Raw genomic sequence first — 15,775 nt, forward strand, 5'->3', positions numbered from 1 at the left:
ATTGGAGGTGTGGGGTTTGAAAGATGCAGGCATTTACCAGGCAGGGGAGGTCTAACTAAGTCTCAGGATATCTCGGGATCTTAATGAAGGTCCAATGCTAAATCGCTGGAGTCCCCTTTAACCCCTCTTCAATTTCTTCATGACTAAAGTAAGTAAAGTAGACCAAAGTTGTTTAATGATCCCCTCCAGACAAGTTTTAAAACACATAAAATACTCTGCTTTGAAAATAGTCCGATATGGTTTTTTGACAAAAAAAGTGATTACTTCAAGAAAGATTCCATTTACTTTAAAAAAAGGTTTAACCACTAGACACCTACTTTGAGTGGAGGGATACTTTAAATGTTCAGGATAAAGGGCATCTGCACTAAAACTAAAATAACACAAAATTACAAACTGACACCATCTGACAGTTGTCGTTACTTTAAAATAGTAATGTCGGATGATTTATATTTCAGTTAAGCAGCTAATGTTACAGATGTTTTGTTTTGGTTACAAGTGAGTGTGCACAGAAAACTAAAAATCACAGACTTCTTATTTACAGAGGACAGCTTCAAGTGTAAGAAAATACAGTGATAAATATAAAGTGTTAATTCATGTAAATTCACACTGTTCCCATTAAAAATGGATTGTCAAATACATTCTGTCTTATATCTTCATTATACAGGTCATTAACATACAATAATAACATTCTGTTAGCATCAGATCATTCAGATACAGCACTTAAATGTTTCTTTCCTATAATGAGAGTTACCTCCAATTAAAACATATTGAGGTGTCAGTTTGTGCCAAATAAGTAACAAGTACAGGAACCACAGTGACTTCTGCACATCTATGGTTATTAAGAATGTGCAGCTTTTACTTGTTTATTTGCTCTCTCTCTACTGCCTGGTGTATACAAATCACCCAAAATGTCTAATTTGGATAACTTCATAAGGTGTAAAAAAGGTGTAACAAAATAAAATCTCTTTGTTTGCACAATTATCAGTTGTGCCTTTTTCACTGATGTTAGTTATGGGTTGACTGCTGCATCAAGGTTTGACCAGTTTTTAGGCTCCAAACTGTGATCACTGTTAAGAGCATCGGGGAGCTTGTACAGCAACTGAGCCTCTAAGGTATCGCCTTCATGTTTTTAGTATTTCTGAGTAAAACCAACTGAAATTGCACATAGAAACCCTTCACACCAAACCACATTTGTCAGTGCATGTTGTGTCAATAATGTAAGTCCCTGTTAACTGCCAACAGAGCATGTCACACCTCTGAGCTGTAGCGGTAGGTGCTGTGAAACTAATATCACAGTAAATTGCATCGGTACCCCCCACGTGCCTTCGTCTGCTTCTATTCACACCCTCATCTTTGACCACATCCTAAACCAAACATGTTCTTCCCCTTCCCCTCTGTGCTGTTAGGACAAAAGTATCTTGGCTGCATACAGCAGTATCCCACCCAGACCAGTAGTGGCTGCAATTGCAATGACCCTCACTAAGAGGAAGTCCATGGAGTCCTCCAGCTTTGTGTGCAACCGCAGGACCTGCCGGTGGGTGTCCTCTCGGCTGCCCGAGTTCTCAATAACATGATTGGCCAAGCCGCGCTTTTCATTGAGGGGCATCTGTGCAGCCACGCGCAGCTCGGCCTGCTCCTGGGTCAAGCCGTCCCTCTGCATCAGGCGCGATAGCTGAGTGGCAGGGTCACTGAAAAGGGACAGACAATGGAGGTTATTTATGGTGCAGCCAGGGTGCCTTGTTAAAAAATCCAGAGGCGGTGAGTCATGCTAATAAGGCACAGAGACAGCTGGAGAGAGGTAACCACTAACTCACAAAACTGGGCTTAATGGCCAGTTACTGTCACAAACAAACCTCCAAATATTTAATGATTTAAAATATGAAACTTATAAATAAACTGTTTAAAAGTAAAACTCTATAGTGATGGGTAAAAATGGAGAAAACTCAGCAGTGGTCTTACCAGTAAACTACTACAGTGTGGTTTAGAAACTGAGTGAGACGTCTTGTTTCAAAGAGAAGGGGCACATCCAGCACCACATAGCGGTATCCTAGGGAGGCAGAAGAGGAGGGTAAGTATCGTCAAACTGAATTAATTGGTGTCAATGTATTCACACTCCAACATTGTGAAAATACAGGGAGCACAATAAATTTAATTGCTTTTTAACAACATACAATTGCTTTTTAACAACATACAAACTGAATTAATTGGTGTCAATGTATTCACACTCCAACATTGTGAAAATACAGGGAGCACAATAAATTTAATTGCTTTTTAACAACATACATGTGATGTATGATAAGTTTATTTTAAGGCATGTGAGATATCTTGAGTTGCTAAAGAATTAATGTAGTGAGTCATGGCTGTTGCTGTATTTTTTTTAAGTTATGGTTTGAAATGTTTACAGCAAAAGCAACTATATACTACTTTTATCTCAGATGCCTTCACCTTCTACCTGTTAAAATGTTGGGAATAAAATATCTCAATATTTGGCATGCAGAGAGCTTTGTGAGAAACAGCCTAAAACCCTAATGCCCATCGCTGCACTGTAAAACAGCCGTGGCTCACTTTCAGTAAATCATCCTCCTTTTCCCTGTTTACTCAGCCAAACTCAATTCCTCCCTTCACCTCTGAGAAAGTAGAACAGGATCTCTTTGAGCATTGCTTTGTGGATCTCTGGGTGGGTGATGGAGTTCAGCAGCTTCCTCTTTTCCTCGTTGGCGAAGATGAGCTGACCCAGCTTCTGCCGGTCGATCTCCCCGTTCTCGAGTAGGATCTCTGGCCCAAAGTGGTAGACGATGCGGGAATAGGCAGGAGTGTGCGGCTCCACAACTGTTCTCAAGAAAAGGCAGTAGTAGTTGGTATTTTCCATTATATCATTGCTTTAATTAACAAAACAATGGGTCAAATAAAAAAATAGTATTTTTAAATTGTTGATTTGTGGTCAGTTACTCAATATTGTAGCACATAGAATGACAGACAATAGTAGATAGTATAAGACGTTAAAAAATGGCAAAAGATACATGGGGGGGTGAGAAAGTATTTAAAATCAATTTTGTGACACTCATCAACCACCTAAGCATAATTAAATCGTTAGCCTAATGCCTTATTTTTTCTGTTCACCTAGTTCTGTGACCTTTTCATCTTCACCACATAACTAAAATATCCCTGCAGTCAGCCGTCATGATTCATGCACTCTCTCCAAGCGTTTGTCTTAATGAACCTCCTACAGGCCCAACCTCTTTGTGTCCATTCCAATATAATAATAAACATTATTATACCAAGTATAGTTTGGTCAGTGATGTAGGACATAGAGGTGAATTCCCACATCTGAGCTTATTTGAGAGACTGTCTCCTGGAGAAGAGTTCAGCTGGATGAGAGTTATGACTGAATTTGTATTCACTTTGTACATCTGAATAGATTGCATGCGATCGATATTCACCTACCTTTCCTGGCCACAACATCGGCATCAATAATGGGGCACCCAAGCTCCCGCAGCATTGAAGACACTGTGCTTTTCCCTGAGGAAATACCTCCCGTCAGCCCCACCAGGAACATCTTAAAGCAATGACACAGAAAGATGTATCCAAGACAATATGAAACTTAATGTCTAGGCACTTCTCACTGAAAGTGAAGACACACAAAAAAAGTAAATAAAATCGGACAAACAGACAAAACATACATTATATACAGTATATATCCAAACACAATAGTGGCAATACACGTTAGAGGAAATTATTGCAATCTTAAACTAACAAATACCAAAGCTGTGGACACATAAAAGTGCTAGATATTTCCAGAAATGTATTCCAGTATAACGTTACTGGAAAGACCCTCCCTGTCGTTTCATGCTGGTTGAAATGGAGTATTGTAATTATTTAAGTCTTCCCGAGGCTGTCATGGTGTTTAACAACACGCCCTCTGCTGTGGAGGTGCCGAGCTACACTCACTTTATGTACTACTTGGGAGTCAGACTTGTTTGAGTGATCGCAGTGTCAGCTTTTAAGTTATTTTTGACTAACGTTAAAAGCCAAGAGGCTTAAACAGCTCCTTAACGTTGGTATAAACTCAACACTGGAGATAACGGCTGGTTGTTTCCAAACTTTTGTTACTGTTATCCACAAAGACATCGCTTTTTACCTCGTAAACGTGTGATACTCCTTAAATCGACTGGATGTACAGTAGGAATCCGTGCAGCGCCACAGTGGTGGGGCTGGTGCAGTAAACAACCAGGATTGCTAACAAGCTAACGTTAGCACAAGTCTTGATCAGGTCAGAGCGACCGCAAACATGACAGCACACGACGCCGCAGCCATTTCCACTCCGCCCTGTCAAATACGGAGCCAGACGAAGCGCTTGGAGTCAGTCGTCTTGCTGGACACTGCTGTCTGTAACTGACATGTACTCAACTGTCTGCTAACGACCTAGCTTCGTAGCATTACAAGCGACACCTTAAAAATATTCCGACATTTCTCACTACTTGACGTTAGTTCCGCCTAGCTAATTTAAAGTTCCCATTCAACCTGAGGTGCTACAGCTGTTTGTAAACCAAACTCCGCGACAGTAACCTTCTCCAAAAGGTGTTTATTTCAAAGCAAAACAAATATTTGCATGAATGAAAATGTAAAAACACTGTTTTTATGAAATAAAAAGGTAAATCCATTGTTTTGTTTCCTGAAGTAAAACTGTAAGTACAATGTTTTCGCTTGAACAAAAATTACAAAATAAACTTCGGCAAGTCCATTCTCCTGTGAGAAAAAATTAATCTTCTGCTCTTTGATCTGTACTTTTTTTTGATGGCGGCATCTCTGAAGAAACAGGCAGACTGGGGGAATTGTGGGAGTGTTTGGACCTTTTCCCTCTGTGGACCATTTCACCTCCATTCTCCCCTTCCTCCCGCTCCAGCCTGCCTCTTTTGACAAAATGGTTTATCCTGGACTCCAGGCTCTCGCAGCATGGACGCTCCAGCAGGGGCCGGTAGTTTCTCTGCCTGCTGCCTTCTACTAGCCAGCAATGGTTAGAGGACACTCCACCTGTGGATGGAGAAATGAAACAATTTATACATCCAACCTTTTGATGTGTATAATATATTAGGTCTCAGAAAAATACTGAAAGGATACATAAGGATGTAAGCCTATAAGTACCGGTTAGCAGGAGTCTCCTCAAAATTCTTAAGTACTATGGTGCTATCAGTGTTAAAAGACATTTATAACCAAATTATTTTATGTATTATATGCTAAAAACAGAATAGGTTTAGAGAGCTGAGTGCACAAAAATTTTATACTGTTTTTAAATATTTTTGATTTTTTTGAAGCAGTTTTTGTGTGTAGTAGATAAAGATATTGGCATTAACAGTAAACAGAACAAATATTTCAACAAAACGGTATACGTGGTCTGATGTGAATGTGTGGATATTGGCCTGAACTGACGTTAGATTCCCGGCCTGAATTATTAATTATCCCAGTCTGGCCCTACAGAGGTCCATTTAAAAATCCCTGTTATTATAATCAGGTTTATGATGAAACTTAGCAGAATAAGTTGAAAATGTTGAGGTTTGTCAGGGTCTTTGAACATCTCACCTGTGGCCTCCAATCCCTGGATCATCCCGTGGAGGACGTGGGTCTTGACTGCACTCTGGGTCCAGTGTTGTTGTAGTGCAGACAGGACGTGGTTCACCTCTTCATTCTCCTGTTTCCAGCTCAAACCTTCAAAGTGGCAGTCGTACAGCACCAGCGGGTAGTCTACTGCCATGCTAGAAGAGACAAGAAGGAAAATGTTCAAGAAAAGATTCAAACTGTAGTTTAACCCCCACCCCCCAATACACAACCTCTTCAACAGCAGTTGATTCACCTGTACTGGGGCTTCCTGGGGTTATTCTGAACATCCAGGAGCTGATTAATTATCTCTGGGGCTTCCAGTTTCTGTCCTATCAGGAGAAGCAGTGCCATCATGCATCGTACCTGCAGCATAACACAACGGGAAATTCAACCGCAAATGTCATTAATCAAAGTAAGCAAATTTTGAAAGAGATTGGCTCCACAAGAGATTGTATCTAAATAATGGCTTGAAATGAACATAATTTATTACTGAGCAGAGCTGTAAAAAATGTGAATAAAAAGTACTGAGTTAGTGTCTCTTGATACCTGGTGATAAAGGAAGGCCAGTCCTTTGATCTCAAATATGAAGAGGTCATATTGGTCTGTGTGCTGAGGCTGCACAGGCTTGACTGATGCTGACAAGATGGTCCTCTCAAACTGCAGGACTCCGTTACCCACATCCATTTTGCACAGGTTGCGAAAGTCATGAGTGCCCTCATATCTGTTGGGTGTCAAAGAGATCCTCAAAACAGAACTGTGACTTCAAGGGGTGACGTCAGTGTTTATCACTTTGCGTCTTCACCCACCTTTGTGCAGCATCCGCCATCAACGCCACATCCAAGGATCCTCGGGGGAAGTAGTATCGGTACGTGCGGGACTGACAGTCAAAGCGTGCACTGAAGCCCTCTGCTACTGGTGCCCAGTCCAAGATCCTAATGTCCTGGGGCAGGACTCTGTTCAGCATCTTCACATATGGAAGCTCAGAGCCGGTAGCTTTATTCTTGGTACTAACATCAACATGTTCAGGGAGTGTGACGCCCAGTCCTACACAACACTGCGTGGAGCGCAAATCAATGGTTATGACCTGCGGAGAAGAGACAAGTTTACTCAACTACTGTATGGACTCGTTTTGGAGTACCATCCTGCATAATAGTATATTTCCTCAATACTGATTTACATAGTTAGAAGCTCCCTACATACATAGACAATAAATTACTTAGACTTTGGGTCTCAGTGAACTCACTTGGGAAAAGGCACTGACTCCTTTATCAGTGCGGCCACACCGGTGGTAGTTGGAGCTCTGTCGGTTCTGAATCAGCCGTGTCTTTAGCAAAGCTTCAAAGAGTCTGGCCTCCACAGTGTTGTCTGTGTTCTCCTGAACTGCAAAGCCCTGGTAGGCCCATCCCAGGTAAGCCAGCCGCAGGGCCACATGGCGCCGGGGGTGGGCAGAGAAGTCAAAAGGACGGTCTTTGCCTGCTTTCTTGCCCTTTTTACTGCTGCTGGTGTTACCATCAGGTCTGCAGACTGTGCTCTCATTAGGAGATGGACTGCCAGCTTCACTCCTCTCCTTCAGCTGGGACTTGAGCTTCTCCAGCTCTGCCTCCAGCTCCTTTATTCGCTGAATCAAAGCCTCTGACATGCTGCTTAACAAATAGGCAAGAAGAGAGACCATCGATAGAGGATAACTTGAATATTACTACAAATAATTAGCACCTCTTTCAGCTAATACATAAAACACAAACTAACTTAGCTACATGCGTTACTTTTCTTTTTTACTTTACAAAGCCAAACCAAGTTCAGCAGTATAATTTGTACTTTTGCTTAATTCAAAGTGGGAAGTTATGATGCTAGCACAATATTCAGCCAGACAGCTAGCTGGAGTCCCGACTGTATGTTTACTAGTTAAACGCTACACACACAGTCTGTTAGCTCGTGGGATATGTTACAATGTAGAGTGATGTTAAGTCTGTTGGTGGCCATAAATAACATCGCAATAAAACTGTGAGTTTACCTTTGTTTTTAGTCTCAATGTTGCTGTTAAACTTGTGTTTTTCAGTCAGCTTTCTTGGTTGCTACTGGCGCACACGTTACTCTCTGGGTTTGCTAGAGGCGGACCACTTTTGAGAGCGGACGCGTTTCCTTTGGGGGGGGGGGGTTCTGGGAAATGTAGTTTACTGCTTAATTTCCCTTGCGTAAAGTGATTAGTAAGTTTTATACAGCGTACAGTGTGTAAAAGAAGAAGGGTGTTACTAAATTCCTTAAGAAGAGAGCTTTGCTTCTAATAGGCCTACTTTACTGTAAAATATTGGATAATTTTACTTCTTCAGTCCTGAGATCTGACAAGGAAAAAAATATGTTTGGCTAAACTGCTAGTAATACGTAGCATGTGATGATAGGTTGGACACAAGCCAAAGAAACTAGGAACCAACCAGCAGCATGCAAGAGCACTATCCTCAGTAAACTGCCCAGTGTTTCATATTCTGGCCCTTTGTTCCTTGATGTGCTTTTATAAAGAATTGTAGGTTGGTGGACATGAAAGCAATGTGTGCATTTTACATGATGTTGCTGCCATTTATTATATTAAGTTACTGCGAGTTAGACTCTGAGACCAGATTCAAAGATGGCAACAACCTGGTGACCTGCAGCTCTCAGCCTCGACTGAAGACTAGAGACTAGACTAGAGATGCTCAGTCTGAACCAAACTCCATCTCAGCTCAAGGGTCCACAGACCCGACTAAGCCCTCCAGTCTCAGTGGTCAACTTTCCTGGCTGAACAGAAACCTTTACTCTGCTGAAGCCACAGCGCAGTATCTTCTCAGGTCCATTATGAACTGTTCACCTGTAACTCACAAACCTGTTCAAAATTAGCTCAAAAGAAAACCTTTTCAAAAGTTCTTTGATCACATGCAAAATCAGTTAAACGTGCACATTAAACCACGCAGCCACTTAGAATATATCACACATTTATTGAAATAAATGCATACTATGAATAATATTAAATATTCATACTTTGCATTACATAACAGGTGTTTTCAATGTCATAGACCATAACAGACAAAAAAATCAATTTGTCAGATAACTTGTTGAAACAGGCACATTTTGCATGATTGAAAGTAGCAATAATAACATATCAAGTCCTCCAGCCCATACGACCACATAGGTCGTTGGTTCTTACCCTCTATTACGACACACAGGAGCGTTTCCTAAATTAGCGCCCCTACCGGTGGCAGTGGAGGACGGGCTGCAAGCATACGTTACGTAAATCACGTGACATGTTTGGTTTGGTTACAATAAGTAGGTTACGCAACTAACGTAAGTTAAGTACGTTACGTAACGTTATGTAACGTTGACTTTTGGTTTCACACGGGACACTAACTCCGGTCCTTTACTTGTTTATGCCATAAGCGGACTTTTAGCTCTTTATACGTCTCCTGACTTCCTGGTTTGCTCCAGTCGTAATTACCACGACCACTAGAGGTCGCATCCTACATTAAACGTAAACATGGGTCGTGATAAGTTGTTTGCACAAACAACCTATATAGATGATTTTCTGGTGAGGACAGTCTGTATCAATGACTACGTGTTTTTATATATATGGGGTGTTTTTTTTAAGAAATCAGACACAGTTTGAAAATAATAAAGCGCAGTCTATCAAGAATAAACTGGAAAAGCAAATAAAATAGATCAAATTTGAGCACAAAATTAATAAAAATGGTCAGTGATGTGTGAAGTCGGCTGTGCTTGGGCACATCAGCTGAGGTTTTCATAGCTTTTTCGTTTCATGTCCAGACACAAGCACACTCCGACTAATACTCCAAAGACCTGTAACAAAGGTTATACATTACTGGCAGCAAATGAACTCAAAGACAGGTCAAAAAGTTTCTTTTCTCTTACTGTAAACTCTGATTAATTCTGGATTTTATTGCCCGGGGCAAACAGTATGATATAGGCTTTATTATCATTCATGCCATCCTCTACTTACTTTTCAAATGTCTGCATTACCATTGCTTACATTAACATTTTCTCATGCAAATCGTTGGAATAGACTAAATCACGCAGGGAAATACATGTGATTTTTGGTTTTTCTAAAGATATATTTATACATTTATGGCATTCCTGTCTTATCAGACCTTTCAGAGGTAAAATTGTGCCTTGTTGTCAGGGACAACAGATGAAATTAGCCTTTTGGCTCATTAACAGTTCTTTTTTTATTGATCAATAAGCAACTAAACTAATTAATAGTGGAAAGAGGGGGATGGCATTCAACAAATGTCTTGGATTTTAACAGACCCTTCATGACTGTATAATTTATCAAATTAAACACTCATCTGCAAGTCTAATATTTCACATCATACTGAATGGCGTTGAAAATCTAAACTATCAACAGTTTACCTCTGTGATTCCAAGAGCAATGCAGACAGCACCGACCCACACCAGGTTTTTCAACAGAAAGAGCTTGATAGCCCAGATACAACCCTGAGGAGGAGCACACAGTCATAAAATACTGTCTTGTTTGTTCACAGAAATGAGATGTGAAATGGTTGTGAACTTTGAGATGAGATTTCCCAGCAGACCTTTGTGTGTAGTTTCGCCTTTTCCTGTCCACAACCCTCGCTCTTCACCACACAGCAGGAATCTGGCACGGCGTTGTGGTTTTCCCAGCCCACACTCCTGGACCAGTCAGTGTGGCTGTCTGCACCACAGCAGCCAAACTGTAACATGGTTTATAACACATGAAAATTACACTAAAGCACTGTTGCTGCCTCTAGTGTCTGTGGATCTGTCTGTTCATGGTGCACTGCAAAACCCATGAAACCAAAAGACAGGTCGACACATGCCCATGTGTACATCGAAACTGTTTTTTGTGTGTGTCATCATTCCTGCTCTTCATACTGGCGGTGAAGACGTTCCCTGTGGAAGATACCCACTTTGTCTAACACAGACTGCTGAAGCCTCAGTTAGCTTTGGCTTAACTTTATAATGCATCTTTACACAAAAATATGACCGTAGATTCCCCGCCCCCCCATCTTTTATATTGCAGCATGGACAGGAGGAACAACTACAGAGACCAAAAACTGTTTCAATGTACATATAATGTACATGTGAATGTTGTTTTAAGACTGACCTCCTTTAAAGTTTCTTTTGTGGAAATGTAAGTGAAATTATGTGTCAAATAGAAACAATCTTCTGTGTACAATAAATGCCTATTTTGGTTGCTATGAATTATATTTATAAATACCTTTAGAAGATGTATATAACTGACTCTCCAGTCATGATCGACTCTGACCATTTCATTATTATAAGAATTTTTTTCCCCTCGTAATGTAATCTCAAATTAATTAATTGCTTGGATAAAATTTTCTTTTTAAGTGTATGTAATATTATGATTACCAATCAGGAAAAAGTGTACAACTGCCACAAGGCCCCAGACCTTTAGGGGGCCTTAAGGTGACACCTGCATTATTACCTTATCCTGTCTTGTAGAGTGGTTAAAATCTAGTTTTAAGGACTATATCATTTCAGTTTGTATTGTGCTTACATGGTGTAAATTCATGAATATTGTTTAGTCAAATTAACACAAACTAATTTCTAATTACTAACTAATACATATACAGTACAATGCACAGAGAGTGGGGTAAATGGGGGCTCAATAGGGGCTTACAGTTTGCAGTATTTTTGCCCCTGGGCCCTCTAGTGGGTTAATTTGGGCCTGTACACTATCACATACTACACACTCTCTCCAGAATGAAGCGCCTCTTGCAAATACGAAACATAAATCTCTGCATGTCACCTTTTCCTGAATTCTGTTGATGGCGTGTCTGTTCTCTGGGCTGTAGTCATAGATCACCCCTCGTGCTTTGGTGTTGATAGCACTGTTCATCTGTAGGAGGGCAGTCTACAAAGATGATAAGATAAAAATATTTTTATGATTGCATTGTTCATGTTTTGACCTTGATCTCAGATACTAGCAGGATTTAAACATCTCACCCTGCTGCGGAGTATGTAAAACGCAGCCCCTGTGAGTATCTCCAGAACGATGATAACTATCAGGATACAGATGAACTAGTTCATAAAGAAACAGAGTGAGCAGTGTTAGAGGTCAGTCATGTCCCATATCCCTTAAAAAAAACCTTACAACAATCTTCCGACGTGTCATATAGTCAGACTTGAACATCTCTTGCACGAGAATGATACTGAGGAAAACATCTTTTGAAACATCTCTGGTGATTGTTACAAAACATTTTGGACAGAGTCAACCACAAAAATCCAACATCCAACATCCTCCGAAGACTGTCCCACAAGCCTGTTCTTAATAAAATCTCAAACTCATTATGGAGCATTATGTTACTTACACAAGCCACCATAGAAGAATTATTAATGAACGCTCCAACATGGCCCAAGAGGGAGATGAAGGCTATGGTGACACCCACAGCAATGAGGACTATAGTGATTTTAGACAGGCTGCTCCCTGCAAAAGTGCCCATCTGTGAGTAAGTCGAGTATTGCAGTGCTCCGATAGTGATGAGGGCAACCCCAGATGCCTGAAAAACAAATTTAACAACTGGAAAATGAATGCAGTGCTTTATGTGGCAACATCAAACCCAATGAACCCAGTTCTGCTGGTGATTTCATGCCAGCCTACTGCCAACCTGCTGCAGTGTGGAACTAAATCCTTGTAAGGAGGAAGCCAAAAGCAAAGAAAGTGGACTTGTTTGATCTCTGAAATGGTGCAAAATGAGAATAAACACTGAGTTTTAAACGTTGTGTCTATCATAACAGTTTTTTCTTTGGCGTACCTGGCATAACATGTTGACTATAAATCTTCTTATTATTGCTAAATAAACCAGTCATTTTGCATAAAAAGAATATGGAATAAGTTCTAAAATAATTTTCATGACGTTTTACCTAAAATAACAATTTAAAAAGCCTGGGTTATATATTCTGTGCTGGAGGGTTACCTTTTTTTTAACTACACCTCTTAGTAATGAGGACTTTCCCAATCATTAATTTTCTTTTTGCACATAGAAGAGCCCACTAGCATGCTAGGCTCCTGTGTGCTCACCCAGGACCCCCTGCTGGTACATCCAGCCGTGAGTCAGACTGATTATCTTCCATACTTGTGACTGTTCCCTCTGCTCAGCCCATCCACTGAGACCCCTGAGACTCATCTAATATGAATGTGTTTGATACGGTTGGAAGAACAAATGAATTCTCTAATTCTCTTTCCAGTGATGCTACAAATTACTTCCACTCTCCTGCGTATTCCTTTGTATTTTCTTGCACACGTTAACAATATCAGACAAAGGAAGGATTTCTCTTCACAGATAACTTCCTGTACTTCTTCACCGCAGTTATTAGACACCCTTACAACCATGCATTGTCATAAGAGTGATATAGATTTTGTCTACTAATTTGCTGAAAGATTTTTGCCATAGTGTGATTAATTCGATGCACAATTCACTCATATCAATCAAAAAATATATACTGTAGAAGCAGTTTAATAGAAAATGTGAAAATCATGAACAGGAAGTAATAGTTTGTATGTTTGGTTTTTTTAATCTTTAATTCTACTGCTTCTCCTACTCCTAATATTAAATATGACCTTTTTTAAAATCCCACTTTATTTAGCCTGTTTACTATTTGAATCATCATTGTTATCAATCATCGCTAATCCCAACATATTCATTCATTGACTGAATTACTCACCAAGAAGAGCGCGTTGAAGAAAATGAACCAGCATTTGATGCTGCAAAACTTGCACATTGTGAGGACTTTGATACAGGTAGGCCAAGTTGATACTGTATTAAAAGATAAATGAGAGACAGAGAGAAAGCAGCAGACCGTCTACAGTAAGTGTGAAGAGATACAGGCTGAGTACCTAAACGTAATTCAGTAGTGAGTGTGTCATGTGACATTATGGAAATGAGCAGGTAGCCTGATAAAATTTAAATTGATATATCACATGAAAACATAAAGTCCCTGTTAGACTATTTGAATAGTAGCATCATGAAGTGCAAAAAGTACCATAAAATATGATTGGGTTGTATATATGTATATACTATTCTGTAGGAATATAATGTGAATATTGGCCCAATGGATGAATTTGTTGCTTTTAAAATTACTATTATCTTTCTGACTTTTATTTTATATTAAACAACAATGGGTTTGCAAGATTCCTAAAGGGTCCGTTGAAAACAAAAGACAAAGCTTGGCATCATGGGAGTCTACTCTTGTGAAGCACTTTGTGACCTTGCTCTGTGAAAGCTGCTTTACTAAATAAACTTTGCTTATTTATGTGTTTTTTTTCTAAATTGTAATTTAATCAAGCCAGCCAGTTTTTGTTACTTCTAAATGTTACTGTACAATTAAACTATTCAAACAGATTATTAGCTACAGCCAGTAAATCACTCAACATCTTGAAATATTGGATAAAAATCCAGAAAAATGACAAGAGATCTTTATTGTTAAGAAATATAGAAATGTAGTTTCTTTCTGTCACAGCTTTACTTGGAGCCGTCTGACTACTGGAACTTGCTTTGGGACTCCTTCCATCCTTTTGAGGACCAAGCTCTTCCCCAGAGCTTCTCCACCAACATATGGCACAGCTGCAGGAAACCTGACCCGACTCCACGGCCTGGAAACGGGCCGAGGCCTCTGGCTGCAGCACAATAATCTTCATCACAGTAGAGTGAGCGGCCGGGATGCTTGTGACACACTGCCAGAGTGTCCTCTGTTCTTCACATCTCTTTCTATCCATTCATGTCTTTTTCTGCCTCCATCTCCTCAGTGTTTTTGCTTCTCCCTTTTTCTGCTTTCTTAGAGCTCAAGCCAGAGTGCATCAGGCTGTGAAGGACCATGCTGCTTTGTAATTTCAGACATAACATCAGAAATTCTGTTCTTTACTCTGTCCTCATTAACCACTGAATCACAGCAGGCTCTTTGAATGTATATGAAGGACAGATCATCACCAAACAGACTCAAAAAACTGTAATTATTAGAAGGACATGCTGTAGAGGGTTGTCTGTCTGGCAAGAGACTAGCTGACTAGTTGTGTGGTTTTGTCTTCTGCACATCACTGACTCTCTGTCCATGAAGCCTTATCTACTTGTTCTTATTTGCCTGCAAAGAAATTCAGGCTGAGGAGATAAAGAAGAATATTTTTGGATTACTGCAGTTGTGTCTGCATCAGCTCTCACGGTCTTAAAAATGCAATCTATTGTGTCATTTGTCAAGTTTAATTGAGGACTTTAGTGGACTTTGCTGCTCCTGATTTGACCATCTTATGTATGGCCATCAATGCTGGTTGATGGATTTGATCATTTCTGCAATGTGAGGTGTACAACCACAGGAGGGACCCATTCCCCCTTTTATTTAAATGAACAAATGCTTTCAACATTTGATGGAGTAGGCATGTGTTTGAAGGAGTTTGTGGGAACAGGATAACACAGAGCCTGCATGTCTTTGAAGGACTTCATGGGAACAGGAAGTAAAATCATTACCATAATTGGAGTACTCAGTCACAGAGAGAGAACACTGTCCTTCCCACTGTGCAATTCCTGTTTTGAATTCCTTAAAACTTTGTATGATTTTGTCTGATAAGGATAACTGTCTAGGAAAGAAGTTGGGCTATTCTACTGGAGCTATTTACTCTACGGAGTATTAAGATATAAGTTCTTTGTACAATAATGATATTATTATACAGTGGAAAGGTCCATACATGGTACAAAAGTACCACAGAATGCACTAAATCTTGTAACATATGCTGCTGTATTTTACCTTATATGGCTATTTCTAAAGAATGTCCCAAAGCTCAGAGGTCCTATACTCTGTGGTGAGTCCACATTTTTCAAAGTTGATGTCATGTGTTTTGATGTTCTTTTATTTATTTCAAAACAAATCAGATCTGACTCATCAGTTAACGTGAATTTAAAGAACAGGAATAGACAGTCTTATATAGTGCTGTACAGATCCAAAATGCAGTAACTACATATTTGGCAAAATCTATTTAAAAATATAATCTGCCATAGGAATGTACAATTTTACATGTGTGGGAAAATGAACAAAGAAAAACAAGAAAAGAACGCATGTAAAATAGCCTTAGCAAAAGCTACCTGTCCTCTCTGGAATTCACATGATTTGATGTGGTTAAGCTACCTCAAAATCACATATTAAAATGTTT

General features: G+C 39.9%; 3 protein-coding genes across 4 annotated transcripts; all 3 read right to left on the reverse strand.

Moving 5' to 3' along the window:
* Positions 1-404: 404 nt before the first annotated feature.
* dcakd (dephospho-CoA kinase domain containing) lies at positions 405-5,025 on the reverse strand. 2 transcript variants are annotated; one of them, XM_044178910.1, is made up of 5 exons: positions 4,786-5,025; positions 3,445-3,556; positions 2,626-2,829; positions 1,960-2,047; positions 405-1,688 (listed from the first exon to the last, which is right to left on the reverse strand). In XM_044178910.1, exons 1-5 carry the CDS (start codon positions 4,879-4,881, stop codon positions 1,403-1,405), a joined length of 786 nt encoding a protein of 261 aa, XP_044034845.1. In that variant the 5' UTR covers positions 4,882-5,025; the 3' UTR covers positions 405-1,402. The 2 variants fall into 2 exon arrangements, with proteins under 2 accessions (XP_044034845.1, XP_044034846.1); XM_044178911.1 differs by lacking the exon at positions 4,786-5,025 and adding an exon at positions 4,139-4,759.
* A 70-nt stretch (positions 5,026-5,095) lies between these two features.
* pus3 (pseudouridylate synthase 3) lies at positions 5,096-7,234 on the reverse strand. The gene is made up of 6 exons (XM_044179478.1): positions 6,839-7,234; positions 6,402-6,679; positions 6,142-6,316; positions 5,849-5,958; positions 5,578-5,750; positions 5,096-5,106 (listed from the first exon to the last, which is right to left on the reverse strand). Exons 1-6 carry the CDS (start codon positions 7,232-7,234, stop codon positions 5,096-5,098), a joined length of 1,143 nt encoding a protein of 380 aa, XP_044035413.1.
* Positions 7,235-9,178: 1,944 nt separating this feature from the next.
* On the reverse strand, positions 9,179-13,454 carry LOC122867587 (CD63 antigen-like). The gene is made up of 7 exons (XM_044178563.1): positions 13,303-13,454; positions 11,949-12,137; positions 11,584-11,658; positions 11,387-11,491; positions 10,170-10,307; positions 9,988-10,071; positions 9,179-9,417 (listed from the first exon to the last, which is right to left on the reverse strand). The coding sequence occupies exons 1-7, from the start codon at positions 13,357-13,359 to the stop codon at positions 9,346-9,348; spliced, it is 720 nt and encodes a 239-aa protein (XP_044034498.1). The 5' UTR covers positions 13,360-13,454; the 3' UTR covers positions 9,179-9,345.
* Positions 13,455-15,775: the final 2,321 nt, after the last annotated feature.

This window comes from Siniperca chuatsi, linkage group LG20 (assembly GCF_020085105.1).
Source record: "Siniperca chuatsi isolate FFG_IHB_CAS linkage group LG20, ASM2008510v1, whole genome shotgun sequence".
Taxonomy (NCBI): Eukaryota; Metazoa; Chordata; class Actinopteri; order Centrarchiformes; family Sinipercidae; genus Siniperca; species Siniperca chuatsi.